At 39.0% G+C, this 18,392-nt stretch overlaps 1 protein-coding gene across 11 annotated transcripts in view; it reads left to right on the top strand.

The window, feature by feature from the left end:
• Positions 1–18,392, top strand: part of KDM2A (lysine demethylase 2A) — a 151,215-nt gene that overhangs the window by 86,107 nt on the left and 46,716 nt on the right. For all 11 annotated transcript variants that reach the window (XM_035701596.2, XM_035701595.2, XM_035701597.2 and 8 more), the window contains 3 exons: positions 14,704–14,842; positions 15,613–15,691; positions 16,374–16,420. In XM_035701596.2, coding sequence (XP_035557489.1) covers positions 14,704–14,842; positions 15,613–15,691; positions 16,374–16,420 — 265 coding nt within the window. The remainder of the gene's footprint in view (positions 1–14,703; positions 14,843–15,612; positions 15,692–16,373; positions 16,421–18,392) is intronic.

The raw sequence follows: 18,392 nt of genomic DNA, 5'->3' as shown, positions 1-18,392 counted from the left end.
GGTCTCCAGGATCATGCCCTGGGCTGAAGGCGGCACTAAGCCACTGAGCCAACTGGGCTACCCGAAAAACTTTTTAGAAGCCTACTTGGGTTGATAAAGAAGAAACTCTTACCTGATGTTTAATGCTATTTTAGAAGAGGCGTGTGAGGTATGATTTTGCCTCTAGTCACTTAGACCATTCTTTTTGGGGAAGATAGTTGGTTTCCCAGTGCAATTTTGATTCTTTTTTTTTTTTTTAAGATTATTTATTTATTTATTCATGAGAGAGAGACAGAGAGGCAGAGGCGCAGGTGGATAGAGAGGCAGGCTCCACGTAGGGAGCTCAATGTGGGACTCAATCTCGCGACTCCAGGATCATGCCCTGGGCCGAAGGCAGGTGCTCAACCAAAGGCTGAGCCACCCAGGCTTCCCCCAATTTTGATTCTTGTTCAAAACCACAGTTGCTAATTTTTTGAGCGTGTGTTGGCTACCTTGTTTTTTATTTCATTTAATCCTCATAGAGTCCTGGGTGATGGCTTCTATTAGTTAAGTAGCTCATGTATAGTGAGAGGCTGAACCAGGATTTGAACCCTGGAAACCTGATCCCAGACCCTGCCACTATTCTATACAGTCTCTCTTTTTATATATAGGGCACTTCTTAGTTTGCAGAATATTTGTACATACGTTTTCATTTAAAAAATTTTTTGGGGGGGATCCCTGGGTGGCGCAGCGGTTTGGCGCCTGCCTTTGGCCCAGGGCGCGATCCTGGAGACCCGGGATCGAATCCCACATCAGGCTCCCAGTGCATGGAGCCTGCTTCTCCCTCTGCCTGTGTCTCTGCCCCTCTCTCTCTCTCTCTCTGTGACTATCATAAATAAATAAAAATAAAAATAAATATTTTTTTTTATTAGAGAAAGCATGAGTAGGAGGGACAGAGGGGAGAGGGTGAAGAGAGGGAAGCCAACTCCCCACTGAGCAGAAAGCCAGACTCTGGGCTTAACCCCAGGACCATGACTCCAGCCAAAGGCAGATACTTAACCAACTGAGCCACCCAGGCATTCCATATGTTCTCATTTAAACATCACAACAATCCTGTGCATTAGGTGAAGTTCTTGACATTTTCATCCAAGAGAAAGGCATCATAGGGAATTTGAAGCTCATCAATGTGGTACTTAGACCCAGGCCCATACTTCTTACTCCAGTTCCTTTGTTCTCATTACGTAGGAGTCATATCTGAAGGTGAATTTTTTTGAGAGAGAGAGGGTTGTGGGGAGGGGCAGAGGGAGAGGGAGAATCTTAAGCAGGTTCCACACCCACCATGGAGCCCAACATGAGGCTCTGTCTCACAACCTTGAGATCATGACCTAAACCCAAATCAGAGTTGGACACTTAACAACTGAGCTACCCAGGCACCCCCTGAAAGTGAATTTTCTAAGAAATTGAAGTTGGTGGAAGGTAATTGGTAATATTCTAGATGTGATGCTTAAGTCTAGAAAAGTTTAGTATAGATGTGATCATTAACTTGCACTATTGGTTTTTCTTGATAGCTTGAGTATAACTGCTTTATTAAATATTTTCTTGTTGGACTTTTTATTTTTTTTTTATTTTTTTTTTTTATTTTTTTAAAGATTTTATTTATTTATTCATGATAGTCACAGAGAGAAAGAGAGAGAGGCAGAGACACAGGCAGAGGGAGAAGCAGGCTCCATGCACCGGGAGCCCGATGTGGGATTCGATCCCGGGTCTCCAGGATCGCGCCCTGGGCCAAAGGCAGGCGCCAAACCGCTGCGCCACCCAGGGATCCCTCTTGTTGGACTTTTTAATGCTTAGGGTCAGTTTCCCAGTCTTATACTAATGTTCTTAGGTAGTTACAGGAGTGAAGACATAGTTTTCTCTGCTTTAACTTCAGTTGGCACAGATGGGTGACTGAAAGCTCAGGAGGAAAGAGGTCTTGCCAGGATTATAATATAGTCATGAGAATGGGAGAGGGAGGAGTGTATGTGTGGGGGACAATTTAAAATATCAGCTCCTGATCTTTTGCCAATTCCTTCTGGAGCTTCTACTTCTAGACATGAAATTTCATGACCCCTTTAAATCTCAAGTTTGACAGTTTGGGAAAAAGGTCATATGTTGCTTAAGAGATTGACCTTTGTGAATCAAAACATATAGCTCTAAACAAACAAACAAACAAACAAACATATAGCTCTAAAGAAAAGGGACATAGAGGAAAGCATCCTGATGAGAACAATGTAGCAAGGCTGGAAATAGGTGCACTTATATAATCTGGCTTCCAGGGACTACTTGCTATCTCTCTAAACTCACTGAAAGACTTAGAAGAAGATGCATGTGTAGCACATTTCATTGTTTGTGTTATATACTGAGCAAATGTCTCAAGTCAGTGTTTTTCAAGCTGTCCTCTAAGGTCTGCAGCACCTTTCTCAGTGACAGACAGAAAGATCATTTACTTCTCCTTTAGATTTAAGATAAACTTCTAGGGTTTTTTTTTTTTTTTTTTCTTTTTCTATAAATTGTTCTTGCCTAGCAGCTATACTAATCTTTACCTTCTGGGAGCTGCAATGGCATGGCTTGCACCATGTATTATACTAATGACCTACAGTTGCATCAGTTCCATCAGTTACAGAAGATGGTGAAAAAACTAGGCATTATCTTTGTTTCTGTGTTCTGGGTGTCTGTTGCTATAGAAACAAATCAGTAAACAGAAGTGTTCAGGGAGTATTTGAATCTCAGTGGATGTTCATTGGCTATTGAAAATAAAGTTAAGAGGGATGCCTGGGTGGCTTAGTGGTTGAGCGTCTGCCTTTGGCTTGGGGTGTGATCCCAGATTCTCAGGATCGAGTCCCACATCGGGCTCCTTTCATGGAGCCTGCTTCTCCTTCCTGTGCCTGCATCTCTGCCTCTCATGAATAAATAAAAATCTTAAAAAAAAAAAAAAAAAAAGTAAAGTTAAGAAATTTGTTGAGGAAGAAACTATTTCTGAGTTCATTATTGTTTCCATTTTGGTAGGTGATATTTTTTGTTGTGTGTGAGTAATTTAAAGATTATTTCCCAGTAATTAAGCTTTCTAAAATTCCTTTTTGCTCTAGGAGGTAAATAATTAGAAAAGGCAAACCTTTTATGTTTTGGAAGGAGTTATGATTTCACTTAGACTAATTTTTATTTTTTTTATTTTATTTTTTAAATGTTTATTTATTTATGATAGTCACAGAGAGAGAAAGAGAGAGAGGCAGAGACACAGGCAGAGGGAGAAGCAGGCTCCATGCACCGGAAGCCCGATGCGGGATTCGATCCCGGGTCTCCAGGATCGCGCCCCGGGCCAAAGGCAGGCGCCAAACCGCTGCGCCACCCAGGGATCCCTAGACTAATTTTTAAACGTCAGATAGTGAAAGTGTAAGTTTAAAAATTGTTCTGGGGCTACGAAAAGGAAGCGAAGATATAAAAGAATGAGACAAAAGGTAGAGTGAGGAATTACACATCTCTGCCAGGCTACTTGTGGATAAACTAATTAAACATTTGCATGTTGGTAGAAAGTGTAATACTGCTGATACTTCTTTACCAGGATCCAAGGAAAAGAGTATGTATATTCAACTTTTTGTTCCTTTGAGGGAACAAAAATGTGCTTTTGGTATAACATCTGAACTCAGATTATTTTTCTTCAGGATTTTTTTGAGATGCCTTATCTTCATCCTGCATTTCAGAAGATGATTTTGCTACTTGTAGCCACAGTTTTTTCCTTTGCAGAATTGTGGTGATATCATGGTTAAATTTGCAGCAAACACACTGAACAGTTGATTATACTAAATGGTATGTAGAAAAGCAGGCAATGTTGATGGAAGGGATCCAGCACTTTAACTCGTTTCTCAGCCAATTGGTTTTGTGGAGGGCATATTTGTGGTCAGGGTAAGTGTATGCTGACTCTTTCAGAGAATTTTAGGATCATTCTTTATATATAGTAGGCATTTGACACTAGTTCTGAGGGAACTTTTAGGAGAAAGTTCACTTTGTGTTGTACATCCCTCTTCTTTTGAGCATTCTGCCTTCTCAGTTGTCTCCCCTCCCCCCCCCTTAATCAAGAGACTTAGCTGTGAATAAGCTTCTTGCCAAATTCTGTAGATAATATCTTCCTTTTATGGATTACTTTGTCTTTTTGTTGGGATTAAGTGTGGTCTCCTAAATTTTTTCATATATAGAAAGTGTTACATGTACTGTTGATCTCTGCAGAAGTTGATCTAAGTCAGCCCAGAAAATACTTGAAGGCTGACATAGCTGATGAATGAAAGAAATGCAAGCTTTTTCAGCCACGCCAATTGTTCAGTACATATTCTTTGTAATGTATTTAAGCAGTTCTGTTTTAAAGAAACTAAATGTGGGGCAGCCAGGTGGCTCAGTGGTTTAGCGCCGCCTTCAGCCCAGGGCGTGATCCTGGAGACCCTGGATTGAGTCCCACGTCGGGCTCCCTGCATGGAGCCTGCTTCTCCCTCTGCCTGTGTCTGTGCCTCTCTCTCTCTCCGTGCCTCTCATGAATAAATAAATAAAATCTTAAAAAAAAAAAAAAAAGAAAAAGAAACTAAATGTGTGTTCTCTAATCCTTGTGTTCAGGTCTCTTATTATTTTGGGGACAGTAAGTGTTACATAGATGAAAAGATAAAAACTGTAAAGGGGGGCTTCTGGGTGTCTCAATGGTTGAGCATCTGACTTCTGCTCAAGTTGGGATCCTGGGATCAAGTCCCGCATCAGGCTCCCCACAGGGAGCCTGTTTTTCTCTCTGCCTATATCTCTGCCTCTTTCTGTGTCTCTCATGAATGAATAAATAAAATCTTAAAAAAAAAAAACAACGTATAAGGCAGTGATTGCCCCTATTTTTGTACTACCTTAGGATGTTCCCATTAAAATCCCCCATTAAGAAATAATGAAATTACTCAGATTTTCTAAAAAATTATAACCTTTTTTTTAAAAAAAATATTTTATTTGAGAGAGAATGGGAAGAGGGGTAGAGGGAGAGGGAGAAGCAGACTCTGCACTTAGGGTGGAGCCTGACGTGGGGACTTGATCCCAGAACCCCGAGATAATGATCTGAGTCGAAGTTGGACACTTAACTGACTGAGCCACCTAGGTCTCCCAAGATTGTAACCTTTTATTTTTGAAAAATGCTTTTGGCCCTATCTACCTGTATCTTATTAATGAGATACTGAGAAATCCATTAGGGTGAGGGGGAGGCCTAAAAAAGTTTGAAGAGGTCACCTGGATAGAGGAACAACATAGAATCTGTATTCTTTGTAACTTAGTAGGTATGTAGTAAAGTTATACTTAATTAATTTCTCTTATATCAGTTCTTAAGTGGAGCCTTAGTCAACTCCTGTGTGCTTGTTCTTCCTCCTGAGCTTTAATAACATTTAATAACATTTGTATCTACTTGTCTTACTTATCACATTGAATTGTAATACTACAATTCATTTACACGTCTGTCTCCCCCTACTGGCCAGCAATCTTCCTGAGGGCTAGAACTGTGCTTTTTTCTTTGGGGTGCATCTGGCTATTATTCCATATTCAGTCTGTCCTGTTTTATGAATGAATAAATGTTCAAATAATAATTAGTACACACACCCAGACAGTTGGGGCGGGGGGTATAGACAGCATTCTGTCGGAGTGTGTGTGTGTGTGTGTGTGTGTGAGACTTTGCTATAGGTAATGTTGATTTTTCAAAAACCTGGAATAAAGAGAATGAGAACAACACTTTTAAAGTTCACTTGATTTTGGGGATATGTGAATCATATGTTTGTGAAGGGTAGGGGAGGATGAGAGCTTGAGTATGTTTCTTTTATTTTTTTTTCAAGATTTTTTAAATTTATTTATGATAGAGAGAGAGAGAGAGAGGCAGAGTCACAGGCGGAGGGAGAGGCAGGCTCCATGCCGGGAGCCCGACGCGGGACTTGATCCTGGGACTCCAGGATCACACCCTGGGCCAAAGGCAGGCGCTAAACTGCTAAACCACCCAGAGATCCCCATGTTTCTTCTTTTAAAGTGTATATAAATGTGTATTAAGGCTAATTAAGTGGGGATTTGGTATATGTTGCAAAAATTCAGATTTAATCTATATACATTTATAAAAATACACCCTCAAACCTTTTTTTAATAACAGTATCATGATGTGGGACATGGAAAATCTAGTTGTTTCTTGACTTCTTAGACCATCACCAGCAGAGATTCTGTAATTAAAATTTTTTCCTCAGGCAGTGGAGTAAGATCAGAATCCTAGAGAAAATAGGAGACAAAGAATTAATCTTGGTAAAAAAAAAAAAATACTGGCAATTTTTTTTTGGCAATTTCATCTTTACAGAAGGTGTGTAATAAATGTCACTTTGATTACAAATTTAGAGAATAAGAACAAATTTTAATAGCATACACAATAAATACACTAAGTTCAAAGCACTCTGATATAAAATGGTTTCTGATTAGGAATAGTAATATTTTTCAGCCAGAATAGGTGAATGACCAGTAACATAATTTGTCAAGTAAAAACTAGAATTAAAATGGTAAGGGACACCTGGCTGATTCAGTCGCTGGAACCTGTGACTTTTGATCTTGGGGTTGTAGGTTCAAGCCCCACGTTGGGTGTAGAGATTGCTTAAAAATTATAAAAGTGTTAAAATCAATCAATCAATCAAGAATGGTAGAATAAACAGTGGCAGAGCTAGAAATATAGTGTCCCTTAGCAAACACCAGAAATCTCCCACCCTGGGGAAGATCCTTTGTTAACCTCCTATATACATACAGAGCAATTTTCTAATTTATAGAACAGTCTCATTTGTTTCCGACAGGTCCCACCATTTCACCTCTCTCTGCCAGAGCTATTTCAGCTGTCTGGAGTCTCCTTCCTTTGCCAGTTTGTTCCAGCTGCCTCAAGTTATTGGTGTGGCTGAAGTTTTCATTCCAAACAAATGTCAGCATAGAGTTAACAGTTAAGACCATTGGTTCTAGAACCAAAGTGTCATGGTTCAAATCCCATTCACACTAATTTTACTAGCTTTGTAACTTGGGCAAGTTATTTCTGTCCTTCATTTTTTTGTAAAGTAGGGAGGATGATACTCTTCTTTTTCTTCTTCTTTTTTAAAGTTTTATTTATTAGAGAGAGAGAAAGAGCATGAGGGGTGGGGTGAGGAGAGGGAGAAGTAGACTCCCCACTGAGCAGGGAGCCCAATGTGGGGCTTGATCCCAGGACCCCAAGATCATGACCTGAGCCAAAGACACTTAGCCAACTGAGCCACCCAGGCACCCTGAGAGAGTAATCTTATAGGGATGTTGTTTGCTTTTAGAGCAGTAGCCTATCTGGGTGTCATTAATAGTAACAGCCTTTTCCTAGTTTATGCAACTCATTCCTTCTCTCTGATTTCTTTGTGCCTTTGGGGATGGGAATTGCCTACGCTCCCCAAAAAGAACTACTTCTGACATCTGATAGATTGAGATATGCGAAGGTTTGTTTAATATGGGAGCAGGCATGGGTTGTGGAGAATATGAGGAAGATGTGGAAGTCCCTAGAAGCCAAACTCTGCCAGGTCTCCCTGGTCAGGACACAGGGAGCTGATTCTGAAATTAGATATTCTTTGAATAAAGAGAGACAACCTGGGGGCTTGGTATGTAGCAAATTTTCCACATTGTATAGTTTATATGGGAGCAAGGCTAAGATCTACAACCAGATTGTAGAGAACACAAAGGAACCTTAAATTACTTACATCCAAGAAAAAACTAGGATCTAAAGAAGTTAAATATTTACTTAACTACCTAAAATCGCATGGCAAAGTAGTAATAGAATTGACACAGATAAGGTCTCCCTTTAGACACTTTTGCTTTCTTGTTTTTCTATCATCCAAAAAAACTTAGGTCAATTTTACCTTTCTTCTTCTTCATTTGTAAAATAACACCATCCTATTTCCTTTCATAGAGTGATTATCTTAGGCAAGAAAAACTATTTGATACAGAATTTAAAATGATAAAGATTGTACATTGGTTCTCTAGGGGTGGTTTTGGGTATGTTGTGTGATTTTTTTTTTTTTTAAGATTTTATTTATTTATTTGAGAGACAGAGAGAGAGAGAGGCAGAGACACAGGCAGAGGGAGAAGCAGGCTCCATGCAGGGAGCCCAACGTGGGACTCGATCCTGGTTCTCCAAAATCAGGCCCTGGACTGAAGGCAGCACTAAACCGCTGAGCCACCCGGGCTGCCCTGTTGTGTGATTTTTAAAAACATTGTGGCAAAATATATACAACATAAAATTTGCCATTTTAATTGTTTTTAAGTGTACAGTTCAGTGGCATTAATTGCATTCACAGCCTTGTGTAACCATCACCACTATTTATTTCCAAAACCTTTTCATTACCCCAAATAGAAACTCTAAACATAAAGCAGTGACTCCCCATTTCTTCTCCCCCCAGCTCCTAATAACCTTTAATCTACTTTCTGTCTCCATGAATTTACCTGTTCTAGGTTCTTCATGTAAGTGGAGTCATACAATATCCTTTTGAATCTGGCCTCTTTAACTTAGCATAATGTCTTCAAGGTTCATCCAAGGTGCAACATGTATCAGAACTCCATTCCTTTTTATTGCTGAATAATATTCCATTGTATCAATATCCCACATTCTCTTTATCCATTCATCTGTCAGTGGACATTTTGATTTCTACCTTTTGACTATTGTGAATAATGCTGTTATGACTACTAGTGTAAAAGTAGCTGTTGAGTCCCTGCTTTCAATCTTTTGGGTATATCTAAAAGTGGAATTACTGGATCATGCAGTAATTTTATGTTTAATTTTTTGAGGAACTGCCTTACTATTGTCCATACAGGCTGTACTGTATTATGTTCCCACCAGCAATGCAAAGGGTTCAATTTCTCTCTTTCCTTGCTAACACTTGTCATTTTGTTTTGTTTTGTTTTTAATAATAGACATCCTAATGGATGTGAAGTATATCTCATTGTGGTTTTGATTTGCATTTGCTGGGCATCTTTTTGTGTGTATTGGCCATTTGTTTTTGTTTTTTAAGATTTATTTATTTTAGAGAGAGAAAGCACATAAGTGCATGCACAGCCAGGGAAGGGGCAAAAGGAAAGGGAGAGAGAGAATCTCAAGCAGACTGCACCCTGAGCACAGAGCCTGACAGGGGCCTTGATCTCACAACCCTGATGTCATAACCTTGAGCTGAAACCAACAGTTGAATGCTCAACTGACTGAGCCACCTAGGCCCCCTGTTTTGGCCATTTGTTTATCTTCTTTGGTGAAATGTCTATTTAAGTCCTTTGTCCATTTTAGAATTGGGTTTTTTCGTTAAGTTTTAAGAACTCTTTATATATTCTAGATGTTAATCCTTTATCATCAGATATATGATTTGCAAATATTTTCTCCCATTCTGTAGTTTCTGTAGTTTGTCTTTTCACTTTGCTGAAAATATCTTTTACACAAAAGTTTTTAATTTTAATTTACAGTATGTTTTTTTCTTTTTCTTTTTCTTTTGGTGTTCTAAGAAATCTGATGTTGTGAAGATTTTCTGTTTTCTTTTTTTTTTTTTTTTAAGATTTTTATTTATTTATTCATGAGAGACACAGAGAGAGAGAGAGAGGCAGAGACACAGGCAGAGGGAGAAGCAGGCTCCATGCAGGGAGCCCGATGTGGGACTCGATCCCGGGTCTCCAGGATCACGCCCTGGGCCAAAGGCTGCGCTAAACCGCTGAGCCACCCGGGCTGCCCTCTTTGTTTTCTTTTTAAAAATGTTAGATTTTTAACTCTTTTGGTTAGGTCTTTGATTCATTTTGAGTTAATTTTTATATATGGTATAAGGTAAGGGCCTAGCTTTATTCTTTTGTATGCAGATATCCAGTTTTCCTTGCATCATTTGTGGAAAATGTATTTAATCCTAATTAATTAATTAATTTAATTTTTATTTATTTATGATAGTCACACAGAGAGAGAGAGAGAGAGAGAGAGAGGCAGAGACATAGGCAGAGGGAGAAGCAGGCTCCATGCACCGGGAGCCCGACGTGGGATTCGATCCCGGGTCTCCAGGATCGCGCCCTGGGCCAAATGCAGGCGCTAAGCTGCCGCGCCACCCAGGGATCCTTCATTTGTCTATTCATATAAAATCAACTAAAGTGGTTATGACAATTGTTTAGGGAAAAAAAAACTGTGCTTTATCAAAAACATTATTAAGCAGTGTGTCTTGAATTAGTCTGCATCAGACCCTATTCTGGTATTACCAAGATTTGCTTTTTTAAAAAATATTTTATTTATTTGAGAAAAGAGTGAAAAGCATGTGGGGCTTCATCCCAGGCCTCTGAGCCGAAGGCAGACGCTTGACTGACTGAGCCACCCAGGCACCTCCCAGCACAATTTCTTAAAAGGACTCTATTCTGGTGGTGCCTGAGTGGCTCAGTGGGTTCTAAGTGTCCAGCTCTTGACCTCACCTCAAGTCTTGATCTCAAGATTGTGAGTTTGAGCGACATGTTAGGCTCCTTTTCTTGTTGCTTTGTTTAGGCCTCCTTGTTGAAAATCAATTGACTATAAATATAAAGGGTTATTTCTGGGTTCTTAGTTCTTAGTTTAGGGCCGAAGGCGGCACTAAACTGCTGAGCCACCTGGGCTGCCCATCCCTATATCCTTATACTCTCTATATTGGAAGTGTAAATGGAAGAAGGAATCTCTTGGGCAGCCCTGGTGGCGCAGCGGTTTAGTGCCGCCTGCAGCCTGGGGTGTGATCCTGGAGACCTGGGATCGAGTCCCGCATCAGGCTTCCTGCATGGGGCTTGCTTCTCCCTCTGCCTGTGTCTTTGCCTCTCTCTTGCTCTCTCTGAATGAATAAATAAATAAATAAATAAATAAATAAATAAATAAATAAATAAATCTTTAAAAAAAGAAAAAAAAAGGAATCTCTTGAGTATGGGAAAAAGCATATAAAGAGAAAAGAAGGTTGGGGGAACTTCTGTCTACCATGTTAGAAATATTGGAATAATCAGGATGATCACGTCGTCCTCCTTACTGAAGAATGGTAATGGTAGACCTAGGAAAAGTTGAAGTTTGAAAACATGACTGGAATTTTTTTGACAAGCATATAAGAACTTACAGCACAAATGGGTACTTTCTAATTTCGGGAGGGGACATCTGCATTTATTCCGACAGTATTGTCCTTGCTCTGTGATAACTTGGAATTCATCTTTTGGAGCTCTCTTCAAAGACACATAAATGAAGTATGGTAAGGTGAGGAACTAAGGATATCTTTTTTTTTTTTTTTTAAGATTTTATTTATTTATTTGAGAGAAAGAGCATGAAAGATGGGGAGGGGCAGAGGCAGAGAGAGAGGGAAAAGCAGACTCTCAGTTCAGCAGTGAGTCGTAAAGCAGAGCTTGTTCCCAGGACCTTGGATCATGACTTGAGCTGAAGGCAGATGCTTAACAGGCTCCCCGAGAATATCTTTTACAAAAACAGATTCATTCAGCCCCTATGCCTCGGAGGCTTCTGATAGTGGCCGCTATTGGTGACTGCTATACCTCCACCAGGGGCAGTACTGCCATGCTGGGCAACGTTGCTGAGGCCGCTTTTGATGCCATTTCCAAGACTTACAAGCTATTTCACCCTTGACCTCTGGAAAGAGACTATGTTCACCCAAGTCTCCCTGTCAGGAATGCACTGACTGTCTTGTAAAGACCCACATGAGAGTTTCCATGCAGAGGATCCAGGCTCTAGATGTGGCTACCACATAGTTTTATATAAGAAAAATAAAGTGAATTAAAGCTTGTTAAAAAACAAACTAATGTTAGAAATTGTCAATGAAAATACTGCCCTCCATAAGGGTATCTGAAAGTATTTTGAGCAGTGATGGCATTATTGAAATAAGTGAAAAAGTCTACCAAAATTAGGTCTTCTTTTGGTTTTTGAACTGGGACTTAGGGTAGCAAAGGTGCTAGGTAAGAGTGTTATGAAGTTTTTGCCAAATCTGGAAAAGATATCAGATATACCTCGGTGTTTCTACCCAAACATATCTTGGTGTGTTGAATCTAGCTGTCCTCTGGTATGTAATGGTCATTTTTATTTCTTAGGCCTCATTTCTGCCCCATCCCTACCCCCCAGTCCCCAAAGACCTTTTCCCAGTATCTAACGTTAAATTCCAGGTTTGATTGTTCTTAACACATCCTAGGGTAGGGCTACTGTATTTATCCTTGGCTCTACCACTCCCACACTGGTTGTTCTGTATGTAGGTATGCAAGAAATTTCAGCAGAATTTGACACTGGCTAAAGTAGTAAATACACTAGAAAGTAAATTTGCAGCAGAAGCAATATGTTATCTTTAAAAAAAATGGCTTGCGAAATATTTATATACTGTAAAATTCACACATTTAAATGTATATAATTAATTGGCTTTTTAGTATATACACAGAGTTGTACCATTCTCTAATTACAGAATATTTTCATCACTCCTGAAAGAAACCCATACCATTAACAGTCACTTCCTTTTCCTTCCCAGCCCCTAGCAGCTACTAATCTTTCTGTCTCTATGCTCTGTGAATTTGCCTATTCTGGATTTACCATATAAATAAAATTATATAATCTGTGATATGTGTTCTGTTGCATTTGGCTTCTTTCACTCAGCATAATGTTTTCAAGATTCTTCTGTGTTGGGTAGCCCTGGTGGCGCAGCGGTTTAGCACCGCCTGCAGCCCGGGGTGTGATCCTGGAGACCCAGGATCGAGTCCCACATCGGACTCCCTGGGTGGAGCCTGCTTCTCCCTCTGCCTGTGTCTCTGCCTCTCTCTTCGCTCTCTCTGAATGAATAAATAAATAAATCTTAAAAAAAAAAAAAAAAGATTCTTCTGTGTTATAGTTACATATCAGAATTCATTCCTTTTTATGGCCAAATAATATTCCACTGTGTAAATATACCACATTTTTTAAGCTATTCATCAGTCAATTGACATTTGGGTTAATGCTGCTATGAACATCTCTGTACCAGTTTTTGTGTGGACATAGGTTTTTAATTTTTAACATATCCAGATACAGATATGTACCTAGAAGTAGAATTACTGGACATGAGATAACTCTATGTTTAATTTTTTGAGGAACTGCTAAACTTTTTTTTTTTTTAAGATTTTATTCATTTATTCATGAGAGACACACAGAGAGAGAGAAAGGCAGAGGCACAGGCAAAGGGAGAGGCAGGCTCCATGCAGGGAACCCGACATGGGACTCCATCCCGGGTCTCCAGGATCATGCCCTGGGCTGAAAGCAGCATTAAACCTCTGAGCCACCCGGGCTGCCCACTAAACTTTTCCAGAGTGGCTGCACCATTTTACATTCCCACAAGCATATACAAGGAGTTTATTTTCTCTACATTCTCACTGTCACTTGTTATTGTCTACCTTTTGATAATAGCCATCCTAGTGGATGTGAAGTGGTGTCTCATGTGGTTTTAATTTTCATATCCCCTAATGCCTATGATGCTATCTTTTCATGTGCTCATTGGCCATTTGTGTATTTTCTTTCTTTCTTTCTTTTTTTTTTTTTTTAAGTTTTATTTAGGTAATCCTTACACCCAACATCATGAACTCATGACCCTAATATCAAGAGTCACATGCTCTTCTGACTGAGCCAGCCTAGCACCTGTGTGTATTTTCTTTAGGGAGGTATCTTCAAAGCTGAATACTGATGGTTTGCTATTTGAAATGCTATTGTTTAACTTTTCTTCTTTTATCTGATGTAAAGGATTTTTGGCTTCATTAATTAAAATGTTTTATTCTCTTTTTAAAGATTATCTTAGGGGATCCCTGGGTGGCTCAGAGGTTTAGCGCCTGCCTTTGGCCCAGGGCGCGATCCTGGAGTCCCGGGATCGAGTCCCACGTCGGACTCCCGGCATGGAGCCTGCTTCTCCCTCCTCCTGTGTCTTTGCCTCTCTCTCTCTCTCTCTCTCTCTATGTCTATCATAAATAAATAAATAAATAAATAAATAAATAAATAAATAAATAAATAAATCTTTTTAAAAATTAAATAAAAAATAAAGATTATCTTAGAAAGCTAATGTAGGCGAACCCTGGGTGGCTCAGCGGTTTAGCACCTGCCTTCGGCCCAGGGCATGATCTTGGAGTCCCAGGATCGAGTCCCACATCAGGCTCCCTACATGGACCCTGCTTCTCCCTCTGCCTCTGTCTCTGCCTTTCTCTCTCTCTCTCTCTCTCTGTCTCTCTCTCTCATGAGTAAATAAATAAAATATTAAAGAAGAAGAAAAGAAGAAAGAAAGAAAGAAAGAAAGAAAGAAAGAAGAAAGAAAGAAAAGAAAGAAAGCTAGCTAATGTAGGTCTAGCTTTTTCCCCTATGAAAATGGTGTATTTTGTATTCTGGCCTGAAATATCTAAAAAGTCAGTTTGTCCCTAATCTTTAGTGGACCCTGTTTGACCTATTTCTATTTTAAGTTTGTATCTCTAGACTCAAAGAGTCAGCATAGGTAAAATTCACAAGTAGGGAACCAGTGACTTATCAAAATTATGTTATATTCTGTACATCTTGAGAATATTAGCTGACCTTTAGTTGAGAGAAAGATATATAAGGCAAGGAAAATTGATGTTTGACATAATAACTGAAGTTGGAAGTATGTGAAGTTGAAGTGTGCTTTATGAGCTTTTAGAGAGGCATGAAAAAGTACAAGATTGATCCTTATGTCCCTCTCTCCCCAGCGTGGTACCATGCGACGACGCTATGAAGATGATGGCATTTCAGATGATGAAATTGAAGGGAAAAGAACTTTTGACTTGGAAGAGAAGCTCCACACCAACAAATATAATGCAAATTTTGTTACTTTTATGGAGGGAAAAGGTCAGTATCAGTAGCAAATTTTGTTACTTTTATGGAGGGGAAAGGTCAGAGGTTGTAGATTCTGGGAACTAGGCTCAGCATCTGTACAACTAAAATAATGCCTGTTGATTCTGTGATGCCATTTTCTCTTATTACACAATACAATACCATACACACATCCCACCCTTCCCTAATCCTCCCACCCTGTGAGTCATTCTCTGCTATATGAGAAGAAACAAGCAGGGCCAGGGGTTTTTCCCTGAAAACCTTTTCCTTCTTCTCCTATCCTTTGTTTTAGATGTAATTAAGAATAATACAGTAAAAATTATTTTATGCATGTACCCTCTTCCCCCAAACAAAACCAGAAGTGGGATTCCATGTGTACCATGTAGCTTTGCTCCTTGGCAAACTGACAAGGATGTCCCAGTATGTATTGTAGTGGACAGAATTACATTTTTTGGCTATTAAGAGACATGGTGATGATAATTTCAGCCTAGGATTTATAAGATGACTCATTAATAGTACGACTTCCTGTTGGTTAAACTCTGAATTTACTGTGGAAATACAGACTTAGCAAACTCTTTGAACCCTGCCTCTCAGTGTGCTTTTCCTGTATTCTGAGACATGCTTCTTAATAACAAGCGTGTATTGTCTAACAGAGCAAAACTGTATACACACAGAAACAACAGACACTATTTCCACCATCTTACTTAGGATCTTTTTTATGGTCCTTGTATCTTTTTCCAGTGATACCTCTTGCCTTTCTAACAACTGTTTTCCTATGGTGACAGATTTTAATGTAGAATATATCCAGCGAGGTGGCTTAAGAGACCCTCTGATTTTCAAGAATTCTGATGGACTTGGAATAAAGTAAGTATTCTCAGCCTAATTGGATGTGATTGTGAATGACTATGTTACAGCAGAGCTATAGACAATGCAGTATTGATAATGCAAAGCCATAGTTGAAAATAATCCCCCCATTTAGATTTTAAAAGGATGTATTTTTCTTATATGGTTACAAAAACAATTCGTGGTTGTTAGTTAAATGAGAAAATACTGGTGAGCTAAAAAATAAATTTAAATCTCTTAAAATCTGTGTCATGAATAAATAAATAAAAATCTTAAAAAATTTAAAAAATCTATTACCCTGAGATAACCACTTGTTAGCATTTTGTTGATATTATTTTTTATATTTATATTTAAAATATAGTTTTATATATATTTAAAATATATTGTTAAACCTAAATATAGTCTTTATATGTCTCAACTTAAGAGTTTTTAGTACTGGGCAGCCCCAGTGGCGCAGCGGTTTAGCGCCGCCTGCAGCCCAGGGCGTGATCCTGGAGACCCTGGATCGAGTCCCACGTCATGCTCTCTGTATGATGCCTGCTTCTTCCTCTGCCTGTGTCTCTGCCCCTCTCTCTCTCTCTGTCTCTATGAATAAATAAATATAACCTTTAAAAAAAAAGAGTTTTTAGTACTCTAAGAAAAAACTCACACTGACTAGAGAAGGTGTGCTTCCCATTTATACTTACTGATGTTTGTTTCATAGGATGCCAGATCCAGACTTCACTGTGAATGATGTCAAAATGTGTGTGGGTAAGTATTAAACTTGTGGCCTTTGTGTCATTGAGTCAAAGATTTAAGACTTGAAACTGAGTTCTAAATTTCTGACTAAGATTTAAGGCTTAGGACTATGGAAGTACATATTTGATTGAAGTATACTACATGAAGTAGTTCCTTAATAAAAACTATTAGCAACTGAGAATTTTCTCAAAGGGAGTTACACAGTAGCTTCATTGAGTACTCATTAGGCGTAGAACTCTATTTCTTTCACACCTACTGTTTTATCACTGTGCATCCCTCCTTCTTTCCACGAAGAGCCTATTCCAGAACATTTTATATCTCTGAATCAAGAATAAAACTTCTTATCTGTGATTCTTTCCTGACAAGCAGTAGAGAAATTTCCAGGAAATTTTCACCAATGCTACATTTGGTAATTTGGCTAACATTTAAAACTTTGTAAGCTGAAGCATGCAACTCTTGATCTTGGGGTTGTAGGTTCGAGCCTCATGTTGGGTGGAGAGATTACTTTAAATCTGTGTAAGCCAAGAAATAGATATATTAAAATCTCTATCAGTGACTGGTTAATTTGAGTCTTTATATTTTATGATTTATATTTTATTCAAAATTTAGGAAAGGAAAGCAAATTAGATGAATTTAATTAAAGAAGAAAGCTTTCTGGTGTCAGTAAAGATTCAGATCAATTTTCTACAGACCATTTGGTGTTCCGTGTAGTCCTGAGACCCATCAGGATCCTTAGGAATTCAGATATGGTCACTCTCCTATACACATTAAAACAATAAGGTGGATCTAAACCTCTTAGAAATGTTTCCAGCAAGTCATGAAACAAAAGGAGGTTTTTTCTGATGTTTTCCTTCCAACATTACAACTTCTATTAAGTTTTGTCCTCTATGTTGAAGTTCCAGTGCAACCTTCGGCTTTGGAAATTAAGTATTTGCAGTACTGTCTCTTAGCCACTTGAGGGCCCTTTTTAGGGATCTGGATAACTTGTTTATCCAAGAGGTGAAAGTCCTACATATAGCTCAGGTAGAGAAAAGTTCTCTAATTCCCTGTATTTTTTACTTCCACACTAATTCTTTGTTAGATTGCAGCTATCTACCTGTCACTGTGTATTTCCTACTATCTACACGATCTCTGGAGTATTCAGTATTCAGTAAATCTGTTGAGTAATTAAAATGCTTTCCCACTTTTCACAAAGCAGGGCTCATTCAGGGGACCTCAGAAAGTCTTGAGTACTTACAGGTCCATCACTGGACTTCTTTTCCTAACAGAGTTCCAGGGTAGTAATAAGTTAATGGGCTACCATAGCTTTTCTCTATTGGTCAGGCATTCTTATGGTTTGTGATCCACAAATGCTTTGCCTCAGAATTATCTGTGGTACTTGTTAAAAATAAAGTCTTCTGGATCCCATCATAGACTTAGAGTATCCACATTTCTGAGTTACACAAATAGAAGGACTTAGTCACTTATTCACTCACTAGTCTCCTTTTAAATTTTTCCCTACTTCCCTATTTCCTCAGTAAGATGTTCACTGCTAATAATGATCTTTGGAAGCCCTTCATAACCTTATTTTTAACAAATAGACCTTTGAGTGATCATAGATATCTTTGCCATGATTTAAAATGCAGCAGTGGGGGCACCTGGGTGGCTCAGTTGGTTAAGTATCTGTCTCTTGGATTTGGCTCAGCTCATGATCTTGTGGGCCATGATGAGATCAAGCCCCGCATCAGGCTCCATCCTTAGTGGCGTGTCTACTCAAAGAATTCTCCTCCTTTGCCCCTCTACCTACTTACTCTCGCATGCGTGTGTGCGCACTCTGACTGTCTAAAGTAAATCTTTTAAACAGAGCAGTGATTGTATCTAACCTAATAGACTTACTATAAATTTCAGCTGATGCCTGACTTTATACCCATCCAAGTTGTTTGAAGTCCAGATTTTTTTTCTTGGATAACTAATGATTGTCAAAATGTAGTGAACAAAATATTGG

Source organism: Canis lupus, chromosome 18 (assembly GCF_003254725.2).
Source record: "Canis lupus dingo isolate Sandy chromosome 18, ASM325472v2, whole genome shotgun sequence".
NCBI lineage: Eukaryota > Metazoa > Chordata > Mammalia > Carnivora > Canidae > Canis > Canis lupus.
The sequence above is the reverse complement of the archived record's forward strand: the minus strand, read 5'-3'. Positions and strand labels throughout refer to the sequence as shown.